The 24,791-nt window shown below is 45.4% G+C and overlaps 1 protein-coding gene across 4 annotated transcripts in view; it reads left to right on the forward strand.

The window, feature by feature from the left end:
- kdm5a (lysine demethylase 5A) overlaps nucleotides 1-24,524 on the forward strand; it is a 47,340-nt gene extending 22,816 nt beyond the window's left edge. The window contains exons 18-29 of one of the 4 annotated variants that reach the window (XM_069192049.1): nucleotides 271-385; nucleotides 2,074-2,429; nucleotides 4,328-4,466; nucleotides 5,897-6,076; nucleotides 8,450-8,605; nucleotides 9,458-10,009; nucleotides 10,620-10,763; nucleotides 13,692-13,745; nucleotides 15,034-15,196; nucleotides 15,555-15,778; nucleotides 16,658-17,074; nucleotides 21,925-24,524. In XM_069192049.1, the coding sequence (XP_069048150.1) occupies nucleotides 271-385; nucleotides 2,074-2,429; nucleotides 4,328-4,466; nucleotides 5,897-6,076; nucleotides 8,450-8,605; nucleotides 9,458-10,009; nucleotides 10,620-10,763; nucleotides 13,692-13,745; nucleotides 15,034-15,196; nucleotides 15,555-15,778; nucleotides 16,658-17,074; nucleotides 21,925-22,140 (2,716 nt within the window). In that variant the 3' untranslated portion in view covers nucleotides 22,141-24,524. The remainder of the gene's footprint in view (nucleotides 1-270; nucleotides 386-2,073; nucleotides 2,430-4,327; nucleotides 4,467-5,896; nucleotides 6,077-8,449; nucleotides 8,606-9,457; nucleotides 10,010-10,619; nucleotides 10,764-13,691; nucleotides 13,746-15,033; nucleotides 15,197-15,554; nucleotides 15,779-16,657; nucleotides 17,075-21,924) is intronic. The other 3 variants (XM_069192050.1, XM_069192051.1, XM_069192052.1) reach the window with 3 other exon arrangements.
- The last annotated feature ends 267 nt before the right edge of the window (nucleotides 24,525-24,791 follow it).

Consider the following 24,791-nt stretch of genomic DNA (forward strand, 5'->3'; position numbering starts at 1 on the left):
TCTCTTCAGTGACGGCTGTAGCCTCACATACAGAGGGGGGTCAATAAACACAGTTTACCTTAACCTGCCGTTTAAAAATGGCTTATCGTATACTGATTTCCTTTGAGCCTGTGAAATGTATCTGCACTTTTGGCGTTTTCCCCTTGACATTTTGTCCGGAAGAAAAAAAAAATTCAAATAAAAAGCTGTTTTCTCAGTAGAGCAAGCTTTGCATCTTGTGTGACCCTCGTGAGTGAGCGTGCGTGTCGCTGTGCCGTGTCGTTGACGCAGGCAGCGGCCGGAGAGCAGCCGGGGGAGGAGCAAGCTGACCGTGGAGGAGCTGAAGGCCTTCGTCACCCAGCTCTACTGCCTGCCCTGTGTGATCAGCCAGGCCCGCCTGGTCAGGGTGAGTCTCGCTGCCCAGCTTTTCAACATGCCACCCCAGAGCATGAGCAGTAACTCTCCTCGCCCTTTTGGCACATTCTGACTTGGTGACTCAGAGCCTTTAATAATAAACTTTATTTTGTATAGCGCCTTTAAAGGTGGCTTCTCAAAGCGCTTTACAGAATGAGAACAACAATAAATAAGAAGAATACACAAGATAAAACACAATTCCAATATACAGAGGAGACCGTGGATGGTGGTACAAAGAAAAGCAGAGGGGTGAAGAATGGAACCAGTTAAGTAAAGGCTTTTCTGAAGAAGAAGGTTTTGAGTCTGGATTTGAAGGAGTTTAGAGAAGGTGACTCTCTGATATCCTTGGGGAGAGAGTTCCAGAGGTGGGGAGTAGGGCGATAAAAGTTCAGACATTTGCGGCACACGCACTCGATTTGTATGACTCTGTACTGTTTCCTTTTTTTTCTCACCAAGCCTTCGCAAGCATGTGCTTTGCTCAAAATATTTTAATGTAATTCAACATTTGCAGCTTTGTATAGAACATCGGGGTAGTCTGTAGGAGGTCTTATCGCTACAAATTGATAAGACGTATTTCATGTAGGTAGCTGCGTCAGCAAGTGTAGGATGGAAAGGAACAAGTCAAGGTTTATTCCATGCTGAAAAGAAACACAACTTTTCGGATGTGGAGCCTTCTTCGGGTGTCCTTTCAAGATTAGGATTAGTGGAGGTTGTGGGTTTGTTGACGTTTTTTTTCTGGAAAAGATTGTTTTTTATGCTTCTCTGCAGTGAGAAACTGGTAAAGTTTGGAGTTGAGGTATCTGATAAGGTTAGTTATAAATGGAAGATGAGGAGGAGCTGTTAGCCATAAAAAATCCTTTCCTTCTTTGATGTTATTGTAATCAGAAAGAGTAATTTGTTATTTGAGTGAGAAAATGGCAGAAAGCATTCGTTTACTGATAAATTGTTGAGTGTAACTCTGGGTGGTGTCCGAGTCAAAGAACACCTGACACCTCTAGAAGTGCTCCAAAGCTGAAAAATTGTTTATTTTTTTCTCCCATTAATAGAAGTAATCTGAAACCTATTGGATCAGTGACTGGTGCTGATTTCAGATGAAGGAAAAGCTAACCAGAAGAACGCTTTAGCAGAAAATGGGTCGTCCTGGACTATACAGTTTTTAGGCCAGCTTTGGTCACCCTGTCGGGCAGATGGATTTGATTTGAATTGAATACCAGGGCAGCATTGTGGTGCAGTGGTTGCCATGGCAGCCTTACTACACTGTGGTCCTGGGTTCAATTCTGGAATTTGTATGTTCTCCCCGTGTTTGCATGGGTTTCCTCCCACAAATCAAAAGCATGCTGGCAGGTTAATTGGCTTCTGGGAAAATTGACCCTGGTGTGAGTGTGGTTGTGTCTCAGTGCCCTGAGATGGCCTGATGTCCTGTACAGGGTTTATCATACCTGTGACCCATTGCTTTCTGGGATAGGCTCCAGCTTTCCCATGACCCTGAATTGGATGAAGCAGTTAGAAAACAGATGGACGGAGAGGAATACCAATACGCAATCTCTAAAAAATTCTGTGCACAATCTTTGAAGTAGGGTGCTGTTATTTATAAATTGTATGTATTTGGTGTATCCTTGTGTGTTAAAAAATCTAATGTTAGTTTACTCAGGATTCGATGTTGTCCTGCATCCTGTCCAGGAGCTGCTGGAGAACGTGGAGGACTTCCACGAGCGAGCGCAGGAGGCCTTGGCGGACGAGACGCCCGACTCCTCCAAGCTGCAGGCCCTGCTGGAGCTGGGCGGGGGACTGGACGTGGAGCTGCCCGAGCTGCCCCGGCTGAAGCAGGAGCTGCAGCAGGCCCGCTGGCTGGACGAGGTGCGCCTGACGCTGAGCGAGCCCCACCGCGTCACCCTGGAGCTGATGAAGAGGCTCATCGACTCGGGCGTGGGCCTGGCGCCCCACCACGCCGTGGAGAAAGCCATGGCCGAGCTGCAGGAGATCCTGACCGTGTCGGAGCGCTGGGAGGACAAGGCCCGCACCTGTCTGCAGGCCAGGTAACGCCCGCATTCTGCTCGCATTCAGCTCCTGGCTGGGCCCATGGGGACGGCCTGTCTGTTCTCCAGTAGAGCACACTCACTTCGGTAATGAAAAGCTGGAAAGCTGTGCGGAGGTAACCTGTGGGTTGCTGTGCTTGTTGGTAAACCTGCCTGCATGTAGCAGCAGTAGTAGGACACTCCAATCAAAGTTCTTTACAGTTAATGGCGAATCCCACTATCACCACCAATGTGCACCCCCCACCTGGATGATGTGATGGCAGCCATAGTGCGCCAGTACACTCACCACCCATCAGCTTTCAGTGGGGAGGAGAACAGAGTGATGTAGCCAGTTATACATGGGGTTTATTAGGAGGCCATGATTGCTAAAGGCTAATGGGAAATTTGGCCAGGACGCCGGGGTAACACTCCTAAACCTTGCGAGAAACGCGCTGGGATTTTTTTTTATGACCACAGAGGATCAGGACCTCAGTTTTTCGTCTCATCCGAAGGATGGCGCCTTTTTTACAGTATAGTGTCCCCATCGCTATACTGGGGCATTAGCATCCAGACAGACCACAGGGTGAGCACCCCCTACTGGCCCCACTAACACCACTTCCAGCAGCATCCTTAGTTTTTCCCAGGAGGTCTCTGATCCAGGTTCTGATCAAGCTCACATCTGCTTGACATCAGTGGGTTGTCATTTGTGAATTGTAGGGTGATATGGCTGCTGGCAAGTAGCAGTACTCTTCTAGCCAGAAAAGCCTGTCTTCTGCTACAGTTCTGAACCAGCTGCGCCCATGTGCTTCTTGTAGAATGGCGATGGCCTACCTGAGGCTCTGTGCCCTTCTGGCGTTTACCTTGACGACCATTTTTTCTACCTATGTTCTCATTCATCCAATTCAGGGTGATGGGCTCTTGCACAGTATTTCATTACTGAAGTTAGTGTCTCAGCTCGAACTGCTGTTGCACGTGAATCGTGAGGCTTGTCACAAATCATACAGTTGCTGATGAGATTTTTTGAGTATATTGCGTGCTGTTAAAAAGTGTTTGCCCTCTTTCCAGTATTCTGAATTTTTCGCACATTTTCACCTCTGAATGTTATTAGAGTTTCCTGTGGGCCCTAGTGAGGTATAAAGGGAGTCTGAGTGAACATAAAGCAGTCATGTGTGGTGCTTGTTTCATTTATTATATCCAACCTCCAGTGCTCTCAGCTTAGAAATCTGCCTCTTAACCTGAACGCTTTTCCTGACACTTTCTGCAGTTCTCCAGTCTGCCTCCAGGTGGTACTCTCACTGCAAACACTGGTGGTTTGATTAAATGTGGTTTGGATTCTAGACCCACCACTAACAGCTTAATATAGTCATGCCATGGGTGACCTCTGTGTAAGCTAATTATGCCTGTACTGTAATCCTTCTTTATACACCAATATAAGGGACTTGGTCAAAAGTAGCAATAAAAAAGGTGGCATCATAAAGTGGGTAATTAAAAGAGTTCAACTAGTAAAAAGAAGAAAAGTGAGTTGTGAAAAATTCAACAAAATATGTACATTTTATTCCATGTTTCTTTGACGTTTTTCTTGAATTCCTCAATATTGTTCCTCTCCTAAATCAGTTCTTACCATGTGAGTATTCTAGCACTGTCCTTTTCCTTGGTAATTTTCAAATTCCTAAGAATTGAGTTTAATGGTATAAAGAGGAAGACTGCCAGGATTGTGTGAATATGCATACTGATATGGCTGAAATCAAAGGACACATTGTTACTGAATAATAATTTGATTTTACAAAGCCCAGTTGGTGTTCGGAATATCTGAAATGCAGGACATCGCCAAGCAAGAGTGATATGGGGATATTTTTAATATCATTCTGTTTAGACAGAAACGCATAGCTTTTAGTTCCTTTGTTTTTTTTTCCCTATAGACCGCGCCACAGTCTGTCCACGCTGGAGAGCATAGTGATGGAAGCAAAAAACATTCCAGCCTACCTCCCCAATGTCCTGGCTCTGAGAGAGGCCCTGCAGAAAGCCAAGGAGTGGAGTGCCAAGGTGGAAGCCATCCAGGTGAGAGTAGCAGCTGTCTGCCCTCCACACTGTACTGAAAAACGCTGCTCCCCAAAATCGTTGTTGCTTTTCCGTTATCACGCTTATTCAGGAAATTGGTGGTTCAGTGCGGTTGCCCCGAGTCCAGATGTAATGGCTTGGGAACTGTTTGGTGTACTGGAATTTTTAAGTGATTTACGGAGAGAATCATTTTGCTTTGACCTCTTTCCGTTTGCCTTTTTGGCATATATGTGTGTGTTTCCCCACGAGACTTGACTTTCCTGGGGCTCGTGTGACTTCAGGTCCCTTGTGCTGCATGTTCTAGGAATAGTAACTTCGTGTAAGTCAGCAGACCTAGCCAGCAGCTGTATCGCCCTGCAGCTCCCAACTGGCAGCCCACTGAAACTCATAAGAAGACTGAACCTTTTTAGTCTTGAACGTGGTAGACTTCAAGGGGATCTGATACAAGTATTCAGAATCCTAAAATGCATTGTTCAACCCTGCAAATTTCTTCAGAGCTTCTTGCAAACGTCTTCAGCATGAATAGTGAAACACAGACCAGAGGACATAAGTGTGAACTATGTGAAGGTGTATTTAAAACCACTTAACAACAATAATAATTAAGGATTCCTTACATTTATATAGCGCTTTCCTGGACACTCCACTCAAAGCGCTTTACAGGTAATGGGGACGCCCCTCCACCACCACCGGTGTGTAGCCCCCACCTGGATGATGTGACGGCAGCCATAGTGCACCAGAACCCTCCCCACACATCAGCTGTCAGTGGGGAGGAGAACAGAGTGATGAAGCCAATTCAGAGATGGGGATTATTAGACTGTGATTGGTAAAGGCCAGGGGGGAAATTTGGTCCGGATGCCGGGGTTACACCCCCACTCTTTACGAGAAACGCCCTGGGATTTTTAATGACCACAGAGTGTCAGGACCTCAGTTTTACGTCTCATCCAAAGGACGGTGCCTTTTTAGAGTATAGTGTCCCCATCAATGAAATGGGGCATTAGGACCCACACAGCCTGCAGGGTGAGCGCCCCCTACTGGTCCCACTAACACCTCTTCCAGCAGCAACCTTAGTTTTTCCCAGGAGGTCTCCCATCCCAGGTACTGGCCAGGCTCACACCTGCTGAGCTTCAGTGGGGCTGCCAGTTGTGAGTTGCAGGGTGATACAAAGCCCTTTACGCAAACAGGTGAGATAGGATGGGACAAACTAATCTGGCAATGTTGATTCCAATGCTTTTTTCAAGAAATGGCTGAAAGAGAACATAAAAATGCAAAAGATCTTTGGATCAATTAGCTACTATCAAAAAAGGCACATCAGGCCAAATGACCTCTTATGTTCATCCTGTGCCGTACTGCGATATTCACGCATGATCTGTTCCTCTCGGGCTGGTTGCTTCTGCACGGTTCCGTTCTCACGTCCCGCTGCCGATTTGCAGAACGGGAGCAACTACGCCTACCTGGAGCAGCTGGAGAGCCTGCTGGCGCGAGGCCGGTCCATCCCCGTGCGCCTGGACGCCCTGCCGCAGGTGGAGTCTCAGGTGGCCGCCGCCCGCGCCTGGAGAGAGAGGACCGCGCGGACCTTCCTCAAGAAGAACTCCACCTACAACCTCCTGCAGGTAGGCCGGAGCTCAGGCGCGGGTAAACGTTGCGTTCGTGTGAAATGCTTAACGCATCGCCACGTCGTTGAGTAAGTAGTTCAGGTGGGTAGCTGTGTCAGCATGCGTAGGCTACAAAGGAACGAGTAATAGGTTGATTCCATGCTGAAAAGAGAAGAAGGCTCCACAGCTGAAACATTGTGTTTTCTTTCTTCTCTTTTCAGCATGGAATAAACCTATTACTTGTTCCTGAGTAGTAGAGTAGTTTTATTGCCATATGTACCCATGCATTGGAATTCTTAATCACGCTGATCTCTCCGGACATACACAGTACAACAGACAGCACCACACAATGTAGACAACGGGAACAACAAATATATTGTGGAAAAATAAATATATAGTAGTGAGACCGAGGGGAGGAAAAAAAGGGTGGACTGTAAAAACTGCCCTGCAGTTAGCTGTTGTTGGGGATGCGTACTGCAGTAGGGTAGAAGCTGGTCTTGAGTCTAGTGGTCTGTGCTTTAATAGTTTGGTACCGCTTGCTAGAGTGCAGGGGGAGAACAGTCTGTGTCTGGGATGGCTGGGACCCTGATTGATGAATTGGGCTTTATTGAGACAGAGGATGGTGTGAATCTCACCGGTTGATGGTAAATCGCATCCTATGATCCTCTTTGCTGTTGCCACAATCCTTTGTAGTACTGTACTGTACTGCTGTACCACACATTGATTGGAACTAGTGAGGATACTTTCTGTGGTGCTGCGGGTAAAAGTTCATGAGGAATTGCTTCTCCAGACTGCATTTCTTTCAGTTGAATTACCTCGATTGACTGTACACTATTCTAATGCTAAAACCACGTGATACTTCTAGTTTCTAGAACAGCCGCTGGATAGCATATGACTGTCGATTTGGAGCACCTCGAGTCGATCGCAAGCATGTTGTTTCAGGTCGTTTTTCGTTAGTCACTAGTTTCCCTCCTTTGTAGGCCCTCAAAATTTCATAGGCCTTAGGCCTCATGGGAAATCTGGCACTGCATCTACCCCGGACAAAAGATGGGCAAAAGAGCTTATGTTGATCCTCTTAAGGATCGTACGTTTGTTCATAAACGGGGGAAAAAAGTACTCATGGAGTTTTCATGGTTCTATACATAAATATATCCCTATGGTGCTTGATGTTATGCATTTTTGCAATTGGAATTTTGGGGGTTTCAATTGTTTCAGAAATGTTTTAATAGCATATGAAAACTGAAACACAATATTCAATTTATTTTGTCAGACTATCCCAGAGAATTTCACAGTTAAGTAATTCATTGCGCCGTATATCTAATTTAGTTATTATTTCGGCAACACCATTTTATCCAGCATGTTTTTTAAATGCTCCTGTGTGCTTTTGGCGTCCTGTCTACAGTGTTGTTGCTCTAGACAGGATAGACTGAGCCGCCACAGCTCTTTCCTCAAGGAAACGGTCTTCTGGAAGAATAAGCTCGTGGCGGAAGGGTTTTTGAGTTGAGTTTTTGAGTGTCTCTCGGAGAATTCCAATGAACTTGTTTTGATATTTATAAAACCAACGTTTTTAAATTTTCAGATTTGGAGCCCCTATTCTATTTAACACCAGTCTATAGCTAGGAAGAACAAAGGGGGTCTTTCGTGTCACCACCACTTGTAGGTTTCTGGGACTTCGACTAGTATTAAAGGGGAACTGCAGTCCCAATTTCTCAGACGGGTTATTAAATCAAATTTTTTTGTTAATTTTTCTAGACAAAATTGACAAATTTCAAATTAAGCACAAAAGCGAGAGCTTTGTGAAAGTCGCCATGTTGTCCTAACTCGCACAACTTGCGATGTGAAGCAGCCCTTCCTGCTCACTAGTAACCGTACTGACTAATGTAACAATGTAACGTGATGTACAGGTTGTACAGCAGACATTTCACCTCAGAAATGTTCCAATGTGATCTGCATGCAGAGCTAACAAGTAGTATTTGTTGGGAAAAGTCGAGAACAGTATTTCTGTTTGGATTAAAAGAGATGTATTCACAAGCCTGCTTGTTTACAGTGCAATAAAGCCTCTACACCTCAGCGGAAGTTTTGTTGACTCATTCTGAACCGCAGAATATGGCATTGCACATACCTGTAAATTTCATCTTATCTCATCTTAGGTTTTGCAAATGACTGTGTACATTTTACTTTCATTGCAGTCTGAAATGCATTGTTCAATGCTGATTTGTTTTTAACCCCAAAATATAAAAAATACCCTTTGCGGGTCCCCTTTGAACAGCTCACGGAAATGGACACACGTTTGTGCGAAACGGGCAGCGAGCTGACACTGTGACCTTGAATGCGCAGATCAGAGCCGAACAGTGAAACGGGAGGGTTTCAGGTGCTTTATGATCCACGCAGGTGCTGAGCCCCCGTCAGGATATCGGAGTGTATGGGAACAGCAAGAGCAAGCGCAAGAGAGCCAAGGAGCTGCTGGAGAAGGAGAGGGAGCTCGACCTGGAAGGCCTGAGTGATCTGGATGAAGGAACAGAGGAGGCCAGGGATCCTGCTACCGTGGTAAGCCCAGTCGCCGCAAAGACTCTTGGTTTAATAAGCATCTAATGGCCTCTGAAGAGCCATCCTTACTGCTTCTCTCACTGGCTTTTAAATTTGCTTATTTGCTCATTTAGGTTTAATAATAATTATAATAATTGCTTACACTTATACAGTGCTTTTCTGGACACTCCACTCAAAGCGCTTTACAGGTAACGGGGACTCCCCTCCACCACCACCACCAATGTGCAGCCCCACCTGGATGATGCGATGGGAGCCATAGTGCGCACAGTACTCTCACCACACATTAGCTATCAGTGGGGAGCAGAGCAGAGTAATGAAGCCTATTCATAGATAAGGATTATTAGGAAGCCATGATTGATAAAGGCTAATGGGAAATTTGGCCAGGACGGAAATTTGGGATTTTTAATGACCACAGAGTCAGGACCTCGGTTTTACGTCTCATCCAAAGGACGGCGCCTGTTCACAGTCTAGTGTTCCCATCACCATACTGGGGCATTAGGACCCACATAGACCGCAGGGTGAGCGCCCCCTGCTGGCCTCGCTAACACCTCTTCCAGTAGCAACCTTAGTTTTTCCCAGGAGGTCTCCCATCCAGGTACTGACCAGGCTCACACCTGCTGAGCTTCAGTGGGGCTGCCAGTTGTGAGTTGCAGGGTGATATGGCTGCTGGCCATAGGTTTGCTGTTGGGTTCAGTATTTTCTTTGTCTGCTTGTTTCTGGTCTTCAAAGTACTGAGGTGTCTTCTTTTGGGTTCGGAGACCCATGCGCGCCCGTTGGGATTCGTAATTTTTATCGCCGTACGCTGCAACTCCCTTCTCACGCTTGGCGTTATCCCCCCCTTCCCCTTTTCAGGTGGCCGCCTTCAAAACCAAGGAGCAAAAAGAAATCGAGGCCATGCACTCCCTGCGGGCGGCCAACCTGGCCAAGATGGCCATGGCGGACCGCATCGAGGAGGTGAAGTTCTGCCTGTGCCGCAAGACGGCCAGCGGCTTCATGCTGCAGTGCGAGCTGTGCAAGGACTGGTTCCACAGCGCCTGCGTCCCCCTGCCCAAGACGGGCTCCCAGAAGAAAGGCCTGGGCTGGCAGAGCAAGGAGGTGAAGTTCCTGTGCCCCCTCTGCCAGCGGTCCCGCCGGCCCCGGCTGGAGACCATCCTCTCGCTGCTGGTGTCCCTGCAGAAGCTGCCGGTGCGGCTGCCCGAGGGCGAGGCCCTGCAGTGCCTGACGGAGCGGGCCATGGGCTGGCAGGACCGGGCCCGCCAGGCGCTGGCCACCGAGGAGCTCTCGTCGGCCCTGGCCAAGCTCTCCGTGCTGAGCCAGCGGATGGTGGAGCAGGCGGCTCGGGAGAAGACGGAGAAGATCATCAACGCCGAGCTGCAGAAGGCAGCTGCCAACCCAGACCTCCAGGTGAGACTCTCTTCCCAGATGCATTAGCAGGCGATCGTTGGAGCTCTGGGGTTTCGAGCTGTGGGAGCTGCTCAGTTTTTTGAGTTGGCGAATTTACCCTCATAGCTCTAGTCCACCTAGCCGTGTAAACGGTTACCTCTGTTGGGTGAGAACGGAGTGCGTTATTGTAAGCTTGCCATGGCAGCACTGAGCCAGAGCACTCGGCACATACCAGTACTCCTGAGGCATATGCCGCAGTAACCCCTGCACTTGATTAGGTCAGCAATCGGGTGAGCAGTGGTGAGCGGAAATGCAAGTTGGCCCACATGACCTACGTCTAGTTAATCCGGTTGAGCTATTCATCCTTACCCAAGCGAAATTTTAATTTATTCAGTGGGTTTTTGTTTGGTCAATTGTACGATCTCTTTTTTTTTCCCTTGTTCACGAGGAAGTCTGCTTATCCCTCAGCTCCGGAAAGATTCCGATAATCGGCCGTTCTTATTAGCTTCAAGCCAGCTACTGTACTGGCTCCAATCTGCTCGGTGCAGGGCTGGGTTTTTTTTGTTGTTATTTTCGCCTCCTGGGATCGAGCCCTTCGAATAACCGTGTTGTTTACGTGGTACCTCCCCAGGGACACATCCAGACCTTCCAGCAGGCCGGCTTCAGCAGGGTGATGGGGGGGTTGTCCACCTCACCGCGGCAGTCTGTAGATTACGACGACGAAGAGACCGACTCCGACGAAGACATACGGGAAACGTACGGCTACGATTTGAAGGTGATTTGACGGCACTCAACCGATTTGGTCGCTCTTAGCCTGCCCGTGAACCTTATTTGTCACGGTTCTGGCCGAGGCGCACACTCATTTGAACAAATCAGGAAGCCGTATTGCTGGAGGTACCAAAAAAAAATGGAAAGCCAGCAGCCATATCACTCTGGAGCTCACAGCTCACAGCTGGCAGCCCCACTGAAGCTCAGCAGGTGTGAGCCTGGTCAGTACCTGGATTGGAGACCCCCTGGGAAAAACTAAGGTTGCTACTGGAAGAGGTGTTAGCGAGGCCAGCAGGGGGCGCTCACCCTGCGGTCTATGTGGATCCTAATGCCCCAGTATGGTGATGGGGACACTAGACTGTAAACAGGCGCCGTCCTTTGGATGAGACGTAAAACCGAGGTCCTGACTCTGTGGTCATTAAAAATTCCAAATTTCCATCCTGGCCAAATTTCCCATTAGCCTTTATCAATCATGGCTTCCTAATAATCCTTATCTATGAATTGGCTTCGTTACTGATAGCTAATGTGTGGTGAGAGTACTGTGCGCACTATGGCTCCCATCGCATCATCCAGGTGGGGCTGCACATTGGTGGTGCTGGTGGAGGGGAGTCCCCGTTACCTGTAAAGCGCTTTGAGTGGAGTGTCCGGAAAAGCGCTATATAAGTGTAAGCAATTAATTAAAGTCGCTTAATAGGGTGCTTGGCCAACTCCTGCAACCAAAAAGGTCCTTAAACACCATGGCATAGAGTTGACCAGTGTTTGGAGTTCTATCGGAAGGGTGTGGTGCCATTCTTTCACAAGAACGTCAATCAAATCCCATCAGGTCGACGTGCACGCCCGAGCATGTAACCATCATAAACCAAGCTTGCTTAGATGATCTGAGTGTGTGTACCATGGCTTATGCACTGAGGCAGTTACCCTAATGGGGTCACCCCTTCTGAAACGTAGACGGTGTGGCAAACTGCCACTGCAGAAGACCCGATCTTTTGGACTGAAGTCATCTGCTGTCAGTGAGAGCTGCATTTGTCACCAATGCATCAAAGTGCATATGCACTATGCTTTATCCTGGCAGGAATCGATGTCATGGAGGAAACATGAAACTCTTCGCTCAGTGACTGTCAGGCATTCTATTTTTATGTCCATCAAACACGACAGACTCACACCATACACAGTTCACTGGTCTCAGAGAGTGTCACCCGTGTCGAATGTATACATCGACTGTACTACAGGGCGCTTTGATTGCTCCAAATCTAAACAATATAATTTATAAATAATATTTTTTTTTTCCCCTCAGATGTATATGATTTTTCCTAAATTCCTAAATTTCCTGTTAATGTCTGAAGGCAAACTGATTGGGCAAACGCTGACCTGAAGGAACACACATAATCTTAATTCATCTACTCTTGGGATTTCAGTTTTCTGTAACTCTTTCTACATCATTATGTCCTCCGTCACTAATGTCATTAAATGTGCACATCTGTTAAACGGAGTAAGAGAATGTTTTTTTTTCTGGATGAACTTGATTATAGGGTGACCTGTTTTGAAATACTTGAAGGTGCCTGGGGTCTCTTTAGGTCAGCATTGGTAGCTGTGGAGATAATTAAGGGACAATTGTAAAATGCTTTTCAGACAAAGCATTTAACATGAACTGTAATGTTGGAAACAGGACAATTTTTTATCCTGAAATTAAGTTTTCATGTTTATTTTTTACTGGGCTGCGTAGTGGTTAGCACTGCTGCCTCGCAGCTCTGGGGTCCTGGGTTCAATTCTGGACAGGGGTGCTGTCTGTGTGGAGTTTGTATGTTCTCCTCGTGTTCATGTGGGTTAATGCTGGGTTTTCCAGTTTCCTTCCACAGACCCAAGACATGTTGGTAGGTTAGTTGGCCTCTGGGAGAATTGACGCTAGATGTGTGTGTGCCCTGTGATGGACTGCTGTCCCGTCCAGGGTGTATCCTGCCTTTGGCCCATTGCTTGCTGGGATAGTGGCTTGCTAAGAGTCCCCCTTGACCCTGGATGAAATAGTTAGAAATGGTTGTTTGTATTCGTTTGTCCGGTACTAACTATTTAGTAGTTAACTTGAGTATTCATATGTACTGTACTATTCTAGTTCTTTTGCAAATGAGAGATTTAACTTTTTAACAAGTCACACGAACATGTTTTGTTTTCACCTGTCATTTGGTTAACAGCATGTGGAAGATGGTCAGTTACATATATATAGTTGACATACTATATATATTTCAGTTTACATCTGATATAGATTTGCAGAAAACCGTAGGACTATAATAACATTGCCTGTTTGATTGTACCTTGCCGTTTAAAATTTGCCATTGACCTCCTTTCAGATTGAACCTTTGAGGCCCTTGGAGAGCCACAGTTCTAATTGTAGTTAGATCACTTTAAATCTCCACCAGTTTAAACCCAGGATACAATGCTTTATTGGTATTTGTTCCATTATGAAAACCGATAGGTGCAATTAAGAGATGAGACCTTTTGGGACCAGGCTTGCCGATCTCCGTCCTACAGATTATAGCCTTGACTCAGTTCGATCCCAAGGGTGGGGTTTGGTTTGGCTTTTATCTTCACAGCCCCTAGGCATCAGGTGCCATGGATACTGTTGACCTGCCTTTTTTAAAGTTGTGGAAACTTTTGCTTCACCTGAGCATGAATGTGAACTCCACTCAGTTAAACGTGCCCTCTAGTCTGACGTTTCCAGCCATGAAAAACAAATAAATAACTGTCTTTGTTCAGTAGCTTCCATTGAGATAGTTTCAGAAATTAAGATTTTTTTAACCGGGTCAACTCGCCTGCTGTGTAATTTGTTTGGCACCGAAGAGGGACCGGACCGTTTCGTGTGACAGAACTGAAGAGGTTCAGCTTGTGCGCCATCCTTAATAGTCCTGTAATTATTTTGTTCCCTGCCTGTCTGTCGCTGTAGATCAGGAATGGGGAACTCCAGTGCTTGAGGGCAGGAGTCCTTCACATCTTACAGGTACTTTTTGATTAAGAGCTAAAAAACAGGCGCTAGTGTTTTGTATCCCAAGAATTAGTTTTATGAAGATCAGCGTTGCCATGAAACCAGGTGACACTCAGGCAGGCCTGGAGTTTTCCATCCCCTTCTGTCAGTTCTTAGATTGGTTACAGTGTAAGATAGGGTAAGCTAACCATGAACTTCTCATTACATTCGTTACATTCCACCCCCAAAAAACAAAACTGGGCTCAGTACTTCTTGAATGAATTACAACGTCAAACCAAGTTAATGAATTTATGTTTCGAATTTTAGAATATAAACATCACCGTGCTTTTTGAATTTTGTTTTTTATTACTCAAAAGAGCCCAACCTGCAACTTTTTGGAGAAGCCTCAACCTTCCTCTGTGGGATTTTGAGCTGGTTTTTATATCTTCTTCAGTGAGACCTCACACAAAAAAAAACATCTGGTTACATAAAACTCAGTGGAGTACTCCTCATCAACAAATTCGGATTCTGCTTCATTTGTCTTAAATTTGTTTCTCCTAGCTGAGTCTACCTGAGATATTTTGTTATTAAGTGCCAGTTTAGACCACCACCTGGGAAGGTTTACATTTAACATCATTAAGTGTATACATCTAGCATTCAGGGGGAAAAGTAAGATTATTTCGGTTTTAAGCAAGCATTAAAATAGGTTGAGACTTAAAGGACTGACTTTAAATTGAAGTTTAAGTGATTTAAAATATGACCAATGTTTTGCCCTGATTTCCTTCATTATGCACACTGACATAAATGTTTTGGGTGTAGATTATTTCAAGTAAAACGTTAATATTATAGACACATTTTTTATAATATAATATTATAAAAAATGCCCAGGTGGAGCATTTTTTATTTCATTATATAGTTGCAGACAAAGAGGAAAGATGAGTATCATTATGTTACTACAGCAACATTAAATTCCTGGAGCTGTTCAGAGAAGTTTCAGAGGCATCATTCTTTTACTTGGAATGTGGGGGCTACCTGTTCATTGTCCTTCCCGATTGTGCAATTTGTGACTAGACAAGGTTATATTAAACCAGGGGTGTCCAGTAGGGCTGGTGTATCTGTACGTTTTCATTCCAAACAAGATCTGAAAAAGCTAAACCAGCGGGTTAATGGAGGAAATTGATCAATTTAACAGCTTCTCCCAGGTCTTCAGGAGCTGCTGCTAGACCTTAGAAAATCTGCAAACACAGCGGCCAGAATTGGACAGTTTTGCTGTATAACCCCTGCATGCGAGACGCAATGGACTGTGATGTATTTTGCCTTTCAGGATCCTGGAAGCATGAAGCCGTTCAGCGCTCTGGAGCCCAACCTGTTCTGCGACGAGGAGATCCCTGTCAAATCGGAGGAGGTCGTCAGCCACATGTGGCCGGTCACGCCCTCCTTCTGCGCCGAGCACGCCTACTCCTCCGCCTCCAAGTCCTGCACGCAGAGTAAGGCTCAACACCCCTCTCTCTCTCTCTCATTCCTACAGGGGAGTCAAAAATATCAAAGTCTTATTCTGTGATTGAGTTTCAGTGACACAAGTAAGAATCAGGCTACAAAATCAGGCCTGTCATGTAGTCTTTAGATGGATTTATGAAAGTCAGACGCCTGTAAAGACTTTTTATAAAGTCTTTTATAAAACTGTATCCGTCCTTTCCCCTCCACCACTGTGGGAGCTTAAAATAAAGCTCTCTTAAATTTCTCGCTGGTGGAGAACCAGGTCTGCTGTTAGTACAGGGGATCGCAGGGGGTTTTCTACTGCGGTTCAAAGCGAGCGATAAATGATCCCGGCGTGTGGCCCCCCAGCAGGTAGCAGCACCCCCCGGAAACAGCCCAGGAAGACCCCCCTGGTGCCGCGCAGCCTGGAGCCGCCGGTGCTGGAGCTGTCCCCCCCTGCCAAAGCCCAGCTGGAGGAGCTGATGATGGTGGGCGACCTGCTGGAGGTCTCCCTGGACGAGACCCAGCACATCTGGAGGATCCTGCAGGCCACGCACCCGCCTTCGGAGGAGCGCTTCCTGCAGGTCATGGAGGTAACTCTGCCCTGCCTAGCAATACTGACGCGGGCCAGTCGATGTAGAGATCGGGATTTTGTATTATAATAATAATTCCTAACACTTATGTAGTGCTTTTCCTGGGCACTCCACCCAAAGTTGTTTATAAGTAATGGGGAATCCCACTACCAATGTACTACCTGGAGATTGCGACAGCAGTCAAAGTGCGTCAGTACGCTCCCCATACACCAGCTCTTAGTGGGAAGGAGAACAGAGTGATGTAGCCAGTTCATTGATGGGTATGATAAGGAGGCCATGATTGGTAAAGGCCATTGGGAAATTTGGCCAGGACACTCTTTTCAAGGACACCCGGGGATTTTTAATGACCACAGAGAGTCAGAACCTTGGTTTTACGTCTCATCTGAAAGACGGCGCCTTTTTACAGGCATTACGACCCATACAGACAACAGGGTGAGCACCCCCTACTGGCACCACTGACACCTTAGCAGCAACCTTAGGTTTTCCCCAGGAGGTCTCCCATCCAGGTACTGGCCAGGCTCACAACTGCTGAGCTTTAGTGGGGCTACCAGTTGTGAGTTGTAGGGTGATATAGCTGCTGGCTTTTTTTATCCACAAAGTGACGTGGTGGTATAGTACTCATTTGAAACTGTGGGAAAAAATTACATTAAATGTCCAAGATTGCTGAAGTAATTTAAATGTAAGGGGGAATTTGATAAGAGAGCATTTTCAGAGATTACAAAGCGCATCCCACATCTGTGATGTGCAGAAATGCAACTAATCTGTTGCTCAGCCTTTCTGTGCGAGGGATTGTAAAGCCTCTCTTTAAATGAGTAGCTTTCCTTCTCGTTCCCCATTTTCTTTGCCGTCCCGTTCACCTTATGTGGTTCGTCCCCGCAGCAGGACGAAGGTCTGGTGGAGAAGCCGGTGAAACTCAAGGCTAAGGACCCGGAGAAGAAGAGGAAGAGGAGGCTGGAGAAGGCGGAGCAGCTGCTGCTGGCCAGCGAGGGGCGGATCAAGTCCAAGGAGCAGAAGAAGGCAGAGGGCAAGCCCAAGAAGAAGAAGCTGAAGCTGAGCCCGGAGAAGTCCAAGGAGCTGAAGCAGCTGGCCAAGCGGCTGGCGAAGGAGGAGAAGGAGAAGAAGAGGAAGGAGAAGGTCGCCGCCAAGGCAGAAGCGGCCAGGGAGAGCCCAGAGAAGAAGCGGGAGAAGAAAGTGCTGGACATCCCCTCGAAGTACGACTGGTCCGGCGCCGAAGACTCGGACGACGAGAACGCCGTCTGTGCCGCCAAGAACTGCCAGCGGCCCTGCAAGGACAAGGTGAGTGGACTCCTGCTATCAAACCCATCCCTTTTCTAACTTCCTTATCCATATATGGAGCCTATCCTGGCACACAGTGGGCATAAGGCAGGGTACCACCTGGGCAGGACAACAGTCCACCACAGGGCACGAACACACACAGACAGAGAGGCACACACTCCATGAAACACACAGACAGGGAGAGAAGCTTTGGGTCAGAGCACAGGGTCAGCCATTGTACAGCGCCCCTGGAGCCGTTGGGGTTAAGGGCCTTGCTCAGGGGCCAAACAGAGTAGGGTTCCTCTGCTGGCCGCGGGATTTGAACCGGCAACCTTCCAGCCACAGGCGCAGATCCTGAGCCACAGTGCCTCCGCTCTGCCCGCTTGGATCTCCTTCCACTTGGTTTGAGGGTCTACCACATGCCCTCTGGCATGATAGCATCTGTCCCTCCTTCATGGTAGGGATAGTGTTGTTGTTGAATGCTTATATAATCCATTATTGTTTTGTTTGTTATTTGACATTACACTGCCACTGCAGGCCAAGTTTCAGAACTTCCACTTTCTATAATCTCTTACCAAGTACAGGGTCAATTCATGTAGCCTGGAGTCTATCCTGAGAAGCACTGGGAGCAAGTAAGAAGATATACCCTGGGTGGGACACCAGTTCATCGCAGGGCACACACAGAGACAAATAGATGCACACATTTACACCAGGGCCAAATTTACAGAAGACAATTAACCTACCAGCATGTCTTTGGACTATGGGGGGAAACTGGAGCACCCGGAGGAGACCCATGCAAACGCAGGGAGAACACGCAAATGCAGACAGCACTTCCAACCACTACTCCTCCATGCCACCATATCAGTTCTACATAAACCAGGTGAGGATAGGGAGAACATACAAACTCCACACAGACAGTACCACAAGCATTGAACTCGGGGCCCCAGCGCTGTGAGACAGCAATAGTCACCACTGCGCCACGATGCCGCCTACCTCTCTTATGTCTTAGGCCTTTGTTATGAGAGACCTTAGCCTGAAGAGATTTGTTCCAGACAGCGTTGGAATGAATGGAATGCATCTGAAATGCTTAAGTGGAGAGAGCTTTTGGTGGGGGTGCAATGATTTAATTACATGCAGGGGCAGTTTTTTCACTGGTGAAACGTTTTAGCAGCAGTGCAAGCTTTATGAGCAGTGATCCAAAGGATAATATAAGTAACTCAATAATTAAGAGTTTTTATTGCAAATCGGTGCAATTATACCTCATTTGAAAGGACAGGCTATCTCAAGTGTATACACTAATTGGTCCTGCTTTTGCTGCTTTTCTGTATTTTAGAACATAAGTTCTTAAACATAAGTGGTGCACTGGGTAAGATTGCTGTCTCATAGCACTGGTGCCCTGGGTTCAATTCCTGGGGCACCATCTGTGTGGAGTTTGCGTGTTCTCCCTGGGTTTGCATGGGTTTCCTCCAGGTGCTCCAGTTTCCTCCTACAGTCCAAAGACATGCTGGTAGGTTAATTGGCTCCTGTAAATTTGGCCCTGGTGTAAATGTGTGCATGTATTTGTGTCTGTGTCTGCCCTGTGATGAACTGGTGTCCCACCCAGGGTGTATCTTTTTCCTTGCTCCCAATGCTTGTCAGGATAGACTCCAGGCTACATGAATTGACCCTGAACTGGGTAGAGAGATTATAGAAAGTGATAGTCCTGGAACTTGGCCTGTAGTGGCAGTGTAATGTCAAATAAAAAAACAAAACAATAATTAAGTATTCACGCCACTCGTTTTAATACTTGGTCCAAGCATCTTTTGCTACAGCTGCTGCTGGAAGAGGTGTTAGTGGGACCAGTAGGGGATATAGGATTACCCTGTGGTCTATGTGTGCCCTAATGCCCCAGTATAGTGACGGGGAGACTATACTGTAAAAATCCTTCAGATGAGACGTATAACTGAGGTCCTGACTATGGACATTAAAAATCCCAGGGTGTTTCTTGAAAAGAGTAGGGGTGTTACCCTGGTGACCTGGCCAAATTTCCCCCTGGCCTTTACCAATCATGACCTCCTAATAATCCCCATCTCTGAACTGTTTTCATCACTCTGTTCTCCTCCCCATTAATAGCTGATGTGTGTTAAGTGTTGTGGCGCATCATTCAGGTGGGGGGTACACACTGATGGTGGTGAGGGAGTGTCCTCCTTACATGGAAAGCACTCTTAGTGGACTGTCCAGAAAAGTGCTATATAAGTGTAAGGAATTATTATTAAGTATCCTTTAGTAAGAGAATGTATTAGTACTATGTTTTATGCTGTATTAGCACTTTTAAAGTTTAAAACAAAACATATCGACGTATTCAGTCACACATTTCTTTGAGTTGTGCAGTTACGTATTGACACTTTTCAGGTATATCTATGACAAATAATTAGAATTAATAATAATCCTTACATCTTCCTTATAACTGCTACTACAGTGGCCGCAAAAGAATCATTTTGCATCTTCTTTTCCTCATCAGCTATTTCTCCTTGCTTCTGTTTTCTCCAGTTTGTGAAGCTTAATATTACAGACTAGGTGCAGTTGTACATCAGGTGTAAAGTAAGAACTGTCAAGCTGGCAAGACTTTCTGCGCTACTGTTTTAGTATCCGTAGTTGTGAGTAGATTATAGCGTTACAATGTTTTGACGGTAAACCACAGCATATTATGATAATGTTTACACTGTGGTTGCCTAGCTACATCCATTCACTTCTTGGTGTAAGATCAGTGGAACTGGTCTAGTTCACATAGTAACTAGAGATGCCATTTTTGCAGCTCAGGTGCTGAAACATTGAAGCTAGCATGAGTGCACTTGAGTCAGCTCGATCCAACCTGATCAGGGAATATGCCATACAGCATTGTGTACAGTAATGGGGCGCTGAGATTGTCGTCTGACTCTGGCTTGTTGAATGGAGATTAGGCATCACTGTTTTAAGGTTATCATTCTTTGGATTTTTTTAAACCATATTTAACCCCTTAAAATTGATTTTTCATTTCTGTTTGAAAGGTGGTTGGGAAATGGGGTGCCATTATGGGCTCCTTGAATGTTAAATCTGATGCTGCTACTGGCTTTTATCTCAAGTTTTTAACTATTGATATTTATTTTATGATTTAAATATCTGGAATGAGCTGTTGCTCAACCTTTAGGAATTTCTTATACTCCGTTTATGGACGAAGTGGTCATTCTTGCTATAAGACCTTGGCTCCTTTTGAGCACATCTAGTATAATTGTTGACCTTTAAGTAATTCAGACTTTCACAATAACGTGTCTTAAATACATGTTCCAGCTTCTATTGGTTGTTTTAGTTTGTGTTCAATAGGCAACGCCATTGCATTGTTAAAGATTAAATCAAAAGCTCTCTTCATAGGAGAACCATAGCATGTAGGAAGTCCATCTGAGCTGTGTGCTGCTTTGTTTGAAGAAAGGAAGCTGTTAATAAGACGCAGCTGAACAAGTGCAGACAGCAGATTAGTATTTACTAGACAAAGTGCAGTGCTCGGGTTCAAGGACATAACTGTTTAAGTGCAGGTAAAAGATACAATTTAACATCTTGGGTCTATTGAGTATTCAAGGGATTGTTTTTTTCCTGCTGACTTTTTCTTCTGTAGCCTCTCCTATGAAAACAAATAACCTCCTGATACAGATATTTCCAGGTTTAAGAAATGATTTCAAGTGAGTTAAGAGCTGTCTTTTTAAGTTATTTATAAAGTTCTCTTTTCCAGTTTCTGTTAATTATTTTACCGTCCTTAAGAAAAGCTTCTTTTAAGTGCGCTGTCTCAACAGCAGGACTCCAGATGAAACTTGTTACGATGTAGGTTAACTTGTCAAAAGATTGTTGATTGTCAGACCCTACTGCAAGTCAAGCCAAAGTGAGGTTTGATGAATAAATCTGAGAATATCAGTGTGTATGGTTTATTTTGAACAGTATCCATAAGATCCAGTCGCCATTATTTGTAGAACAAGTGTGATGACATAATTGGAAATTGTGACAACACTTTATGCGCTAGGATATGCCACCAAGTGGTAGCAAGTAATCCATTAAGAAAGAAAGAACAAGCTATGGAGTGTTCATGCTAGCTTTAATGATCTCCTTGGTTAAACAACACCTAAGCTGAGGTTTCTAGCCTCACCTGCGTTGAAGCCAGTTTATTCTTTTCACTCCCTGGAATGGTGATATTAGGGATCAACTCCCAGACAAGGTGAAGAATTGCAGTTGCTCACCTGAAACTGGCTTCAAAGAATCCAAGATTGTTCTGGAGTTGTGTTTTCTAATTTGATAATATTTTTGTTTTGTAACATGCACTAAATACACCTGACAGGCACGCGCACTGTTCTGGTGTTGTGGAAAAGATCACATAGTCTTTGCTGTGCTGCATGAACACACTGATACACCCTCCTTATATCATCTTCAAGATAGCAATGCAATCCAGAATACCTTCACGTGACCAGATAATAGGGAGAAAGGGATGTCCGATATTGCCCATTAAACTAACGAAAGGATATTTTGAGCCCAAAAGAGACACTTGTGAAAGGGAAAACTATAACTGCTTACTGTATAGGTTTATCCTCGACTGTGTTATAAAAAATACCATACTGCTGGGTGTACACTGTGTACTATCCTCAAAGCCACTGACATGCCTGCGCAGAAGCATACATTCTGCAAAGTATCCCTTTTGCAGACAGACCATCCGTTCATCAGATTTTGTTGGTTAAAACTGAAGCCCTTTAAAGCGCGAGTTTACTGCGCACAATGTGCCATGGCTCTAGGTCTGTTTTAATTTTATTAGATTTTTTTGCCTCTACAAACAAAATGACCACTGCCCCCCCTCTCTGTGGCCTCTCGTTGCGCAGGTCGACTGGGTCCAGTGCGATGGCGGCTGCGACGAGTGGTTCCACCAGGTCTGCGTGGGCGTCTCCGCGGAAATGGCCGAGAACGAGGACTACATTTGCACCGCCTGCTCCAGGAAAGCCGCGCTGGGGGGGGTATGCGGCGAGGGAGGCCGGGGCCTGCCCGTCTGCCCCCAGGGCCTGCCGCCTCTCTCACAGCAGCTGCCCGAGACGAGCTAGCGGCCGGCGACGCCTGGTCCAGCGACTCTCGGCACCGCCCGTTTGTTTTCGGGGCTCCTCCCAAAATGGGGGGGCAGGGAGGGGTAGGTTGGTCTACCGACTTCTGAAACTTTCAGTGCTGGAGAAGCAAAATGGAGGAATAAGCTAACCAGTGATGTGACTGAAGCACACCGGCAGCACAGTTCCTACATTGCCATCTTTAGAAACTGGAGGCTATCGAGAGGAAAGGAGGCGTCGATACTGCGGGTTCACTGTTCTGTACTACTGGACTAGCCTCCAATATGCATTATTGCTGACACACAGAAAAGCCTCCACCATTATGACGCTGCCTTAGGCATGGAGTGTCGGATCTTTAAGAGGAGTTCTGGTGGTTTTTGCTCAGATGTGAACACGTGAGGAGCTTTTCAGCACAAGCAAGCTACGGGTCCTTTTGTTCTTAGTGGCGTTACAACTGGGGCTTTGAATCTTGTACAGCACCCCTCAAAGTATCAGTGACCGGTTCGCCAAGAACTGTTCAGTCTGCAAAGCAGAATCTGTGGCTGGCTACGGAATTATTTAACAAGTATGTCGCAGTCCACCTCACGAGAGTCTGTATCAACACAGAGCTAGGATTTTAACTGTGTTTTGTAGGAGTGCCCCCATTATTTTCTTAGCCAAAACCAATAACTGATATCCCAGCCATGTTGGCCAGTTGTGTACTGATGTGATGTTGATATTTAGTGATGGATCAGGCAAGGTGCTTTAATCTGATGGAGCAAGGCTATCAATAGACAAACTCCTATGGAATATAACCTTCAATAATATTCAGGTAAGACCGTATATATATATACTGTTTCATTTGTGATAGAAGCTCACAAACAGAAAAAAACAGTTAAAATATACCAGTTAAAAAATCAGTTAAAAGCTGAAACCCGGTCCTTGTTAGCAAATTATGCAGTGTGTAATTTTGCAGATAACTTTACAAAGCTTTTACAAAATATTTTCTGAAGTGGTGAGATCAAGTGGTGAAATCAAATCTGGGTTTGTTTGGCTTCTACCTGTATGAAGTAGCACTGGAAAAAAATATTGTGAAATTTGTGTAGGAGCGATAGAAGGCTTTTCTCTGAGTTACCGTTAACCCAGTATTGCCATGATTGTCTTCGAAGGTTAAGCACTTCTAGAAGATTAACCCATTTTTAGCCTGTCCTTCTATGACAACTGCAGCAAAAGACAATGTAATGTTGGTCTCGGTGTGCTCACTGTGATGGAGATGCAGTGAGCCCACCAAGTCAGGCATTAAATGACAGTAGCTGCTGCTTATTTGCATATTTTTTTACTCATTTTCTCATGATCTGGTATCATTTATTAGATTATAATGTTAAAGCTGTTTGGATATTCACAACCATATACTATATTGACAAGGTCATGCGTATGAGTGCTGTACAAACGTATGCATTCCTGTCTGAAATGCCTTCTGACTGTTGTATGAAATGATTTCCAAGCATCCACACCTAGTATTAATTTGCATGACCTTCCTATCCAAAACAATTTACGTTTGTAACCATTTAAACACCCAGGCATCTTACAGAAGCAGTCGGAGTGAAGAGCTTTGCTCAAGGATAAAAGTGCAGTGGCCTACCCTGGGCAAATTTTCATTCTGAGGTGTCTGAATCCAATGCTAAGTAGCCGTCTCTCAATCTTTCAGCCTTCAATTTGTGAAACAGTGCACAAACACAACTCAGATTTACAACTGGAGCCGACAAATCTGAAACAACAGTGTACACTGGGCAGCTCTCTTTTAAATCTCTGGTAATTCAGCAATAACTACAAGTTACCCAAACTTTTACATTTACTCATTTCTAAGGGCTGATATAGGACATTTGTGGACTTTTGATTTGTACAAGTAATGCACAGCCTTATGTTATGATGTTTTTGGTATATTGGTTAGCACTGTAGTGACTGTAAAGAGCAGACAGCAGTGAAGTTATTTCATTTAAATCAATTTAAATAGCGAGTGCAAGGTAACTTTTTTTTTCATGGTTTATTTTCTCAGTTTAAGGAAAAATCTCAAGCAATTTGTCACTGTTTCATGTGTGTGCAGTTTGCAGAATTTTAGACCGTGTATTTGGGAACCAAGAGGTTGCTAATAAGTGGTCTCTAATACCTGTGTGGGAATTAAATCAAATATAGACATCAATAGGTGAGTGATCAATTGAGGCAAAGTAGCTGTGTAATGTTTCCTTATCATCTTCATGCTGATAAGGAAGTTAGATATCAGTACACCATAGCATGTCGTGAAAGTGTTTATGATGTAAATAATCTTAAAGCAAGTTCATGAGGATCTGTCAGTAGCACATTTGATTTCCTTTTCTCGTTTATGAAATTAAAGCTCTTATTCCTAGTAAGTGGAAACCTCCTAGTGTGAATTCTTCCTGTGATAGATTCAAAGCCCTAGTTATAACCTTAAACACAATTGTTGTGTGTTATTATACTGCCATTAGAAATGTAGAGTTTTAAAATGGAAAGATGAGTGTGGTATTCCGTCTTGTGTTAGACTGTAATCATAAAGAGGTGCTACTTAGGTTTATCGGTGCCAGGCACTCAATGAAAAAGAGCGTGGGGAAGATTGCACTAACATTTGTGCAGGTGAAAGTATATTTGTGGGATTTGCT

This window comes from Lepisosteus oculatus, chromosome 7 (genome assembly GCF_040954835.1).
Source record: "Lepisosteus oculatus isolate fLepOcu1 chromosome 7, fLepOcu1.hap2, whole genome shotgun sequence".
Classification (NCBI taxonomy): domain Eukaryota; kingdom Metazoa; phylum Chordata; class Actinopteri; order Semionotiformes; family Lepisosteidae; genus Lepisosteus; species Lepisosteus oculatus.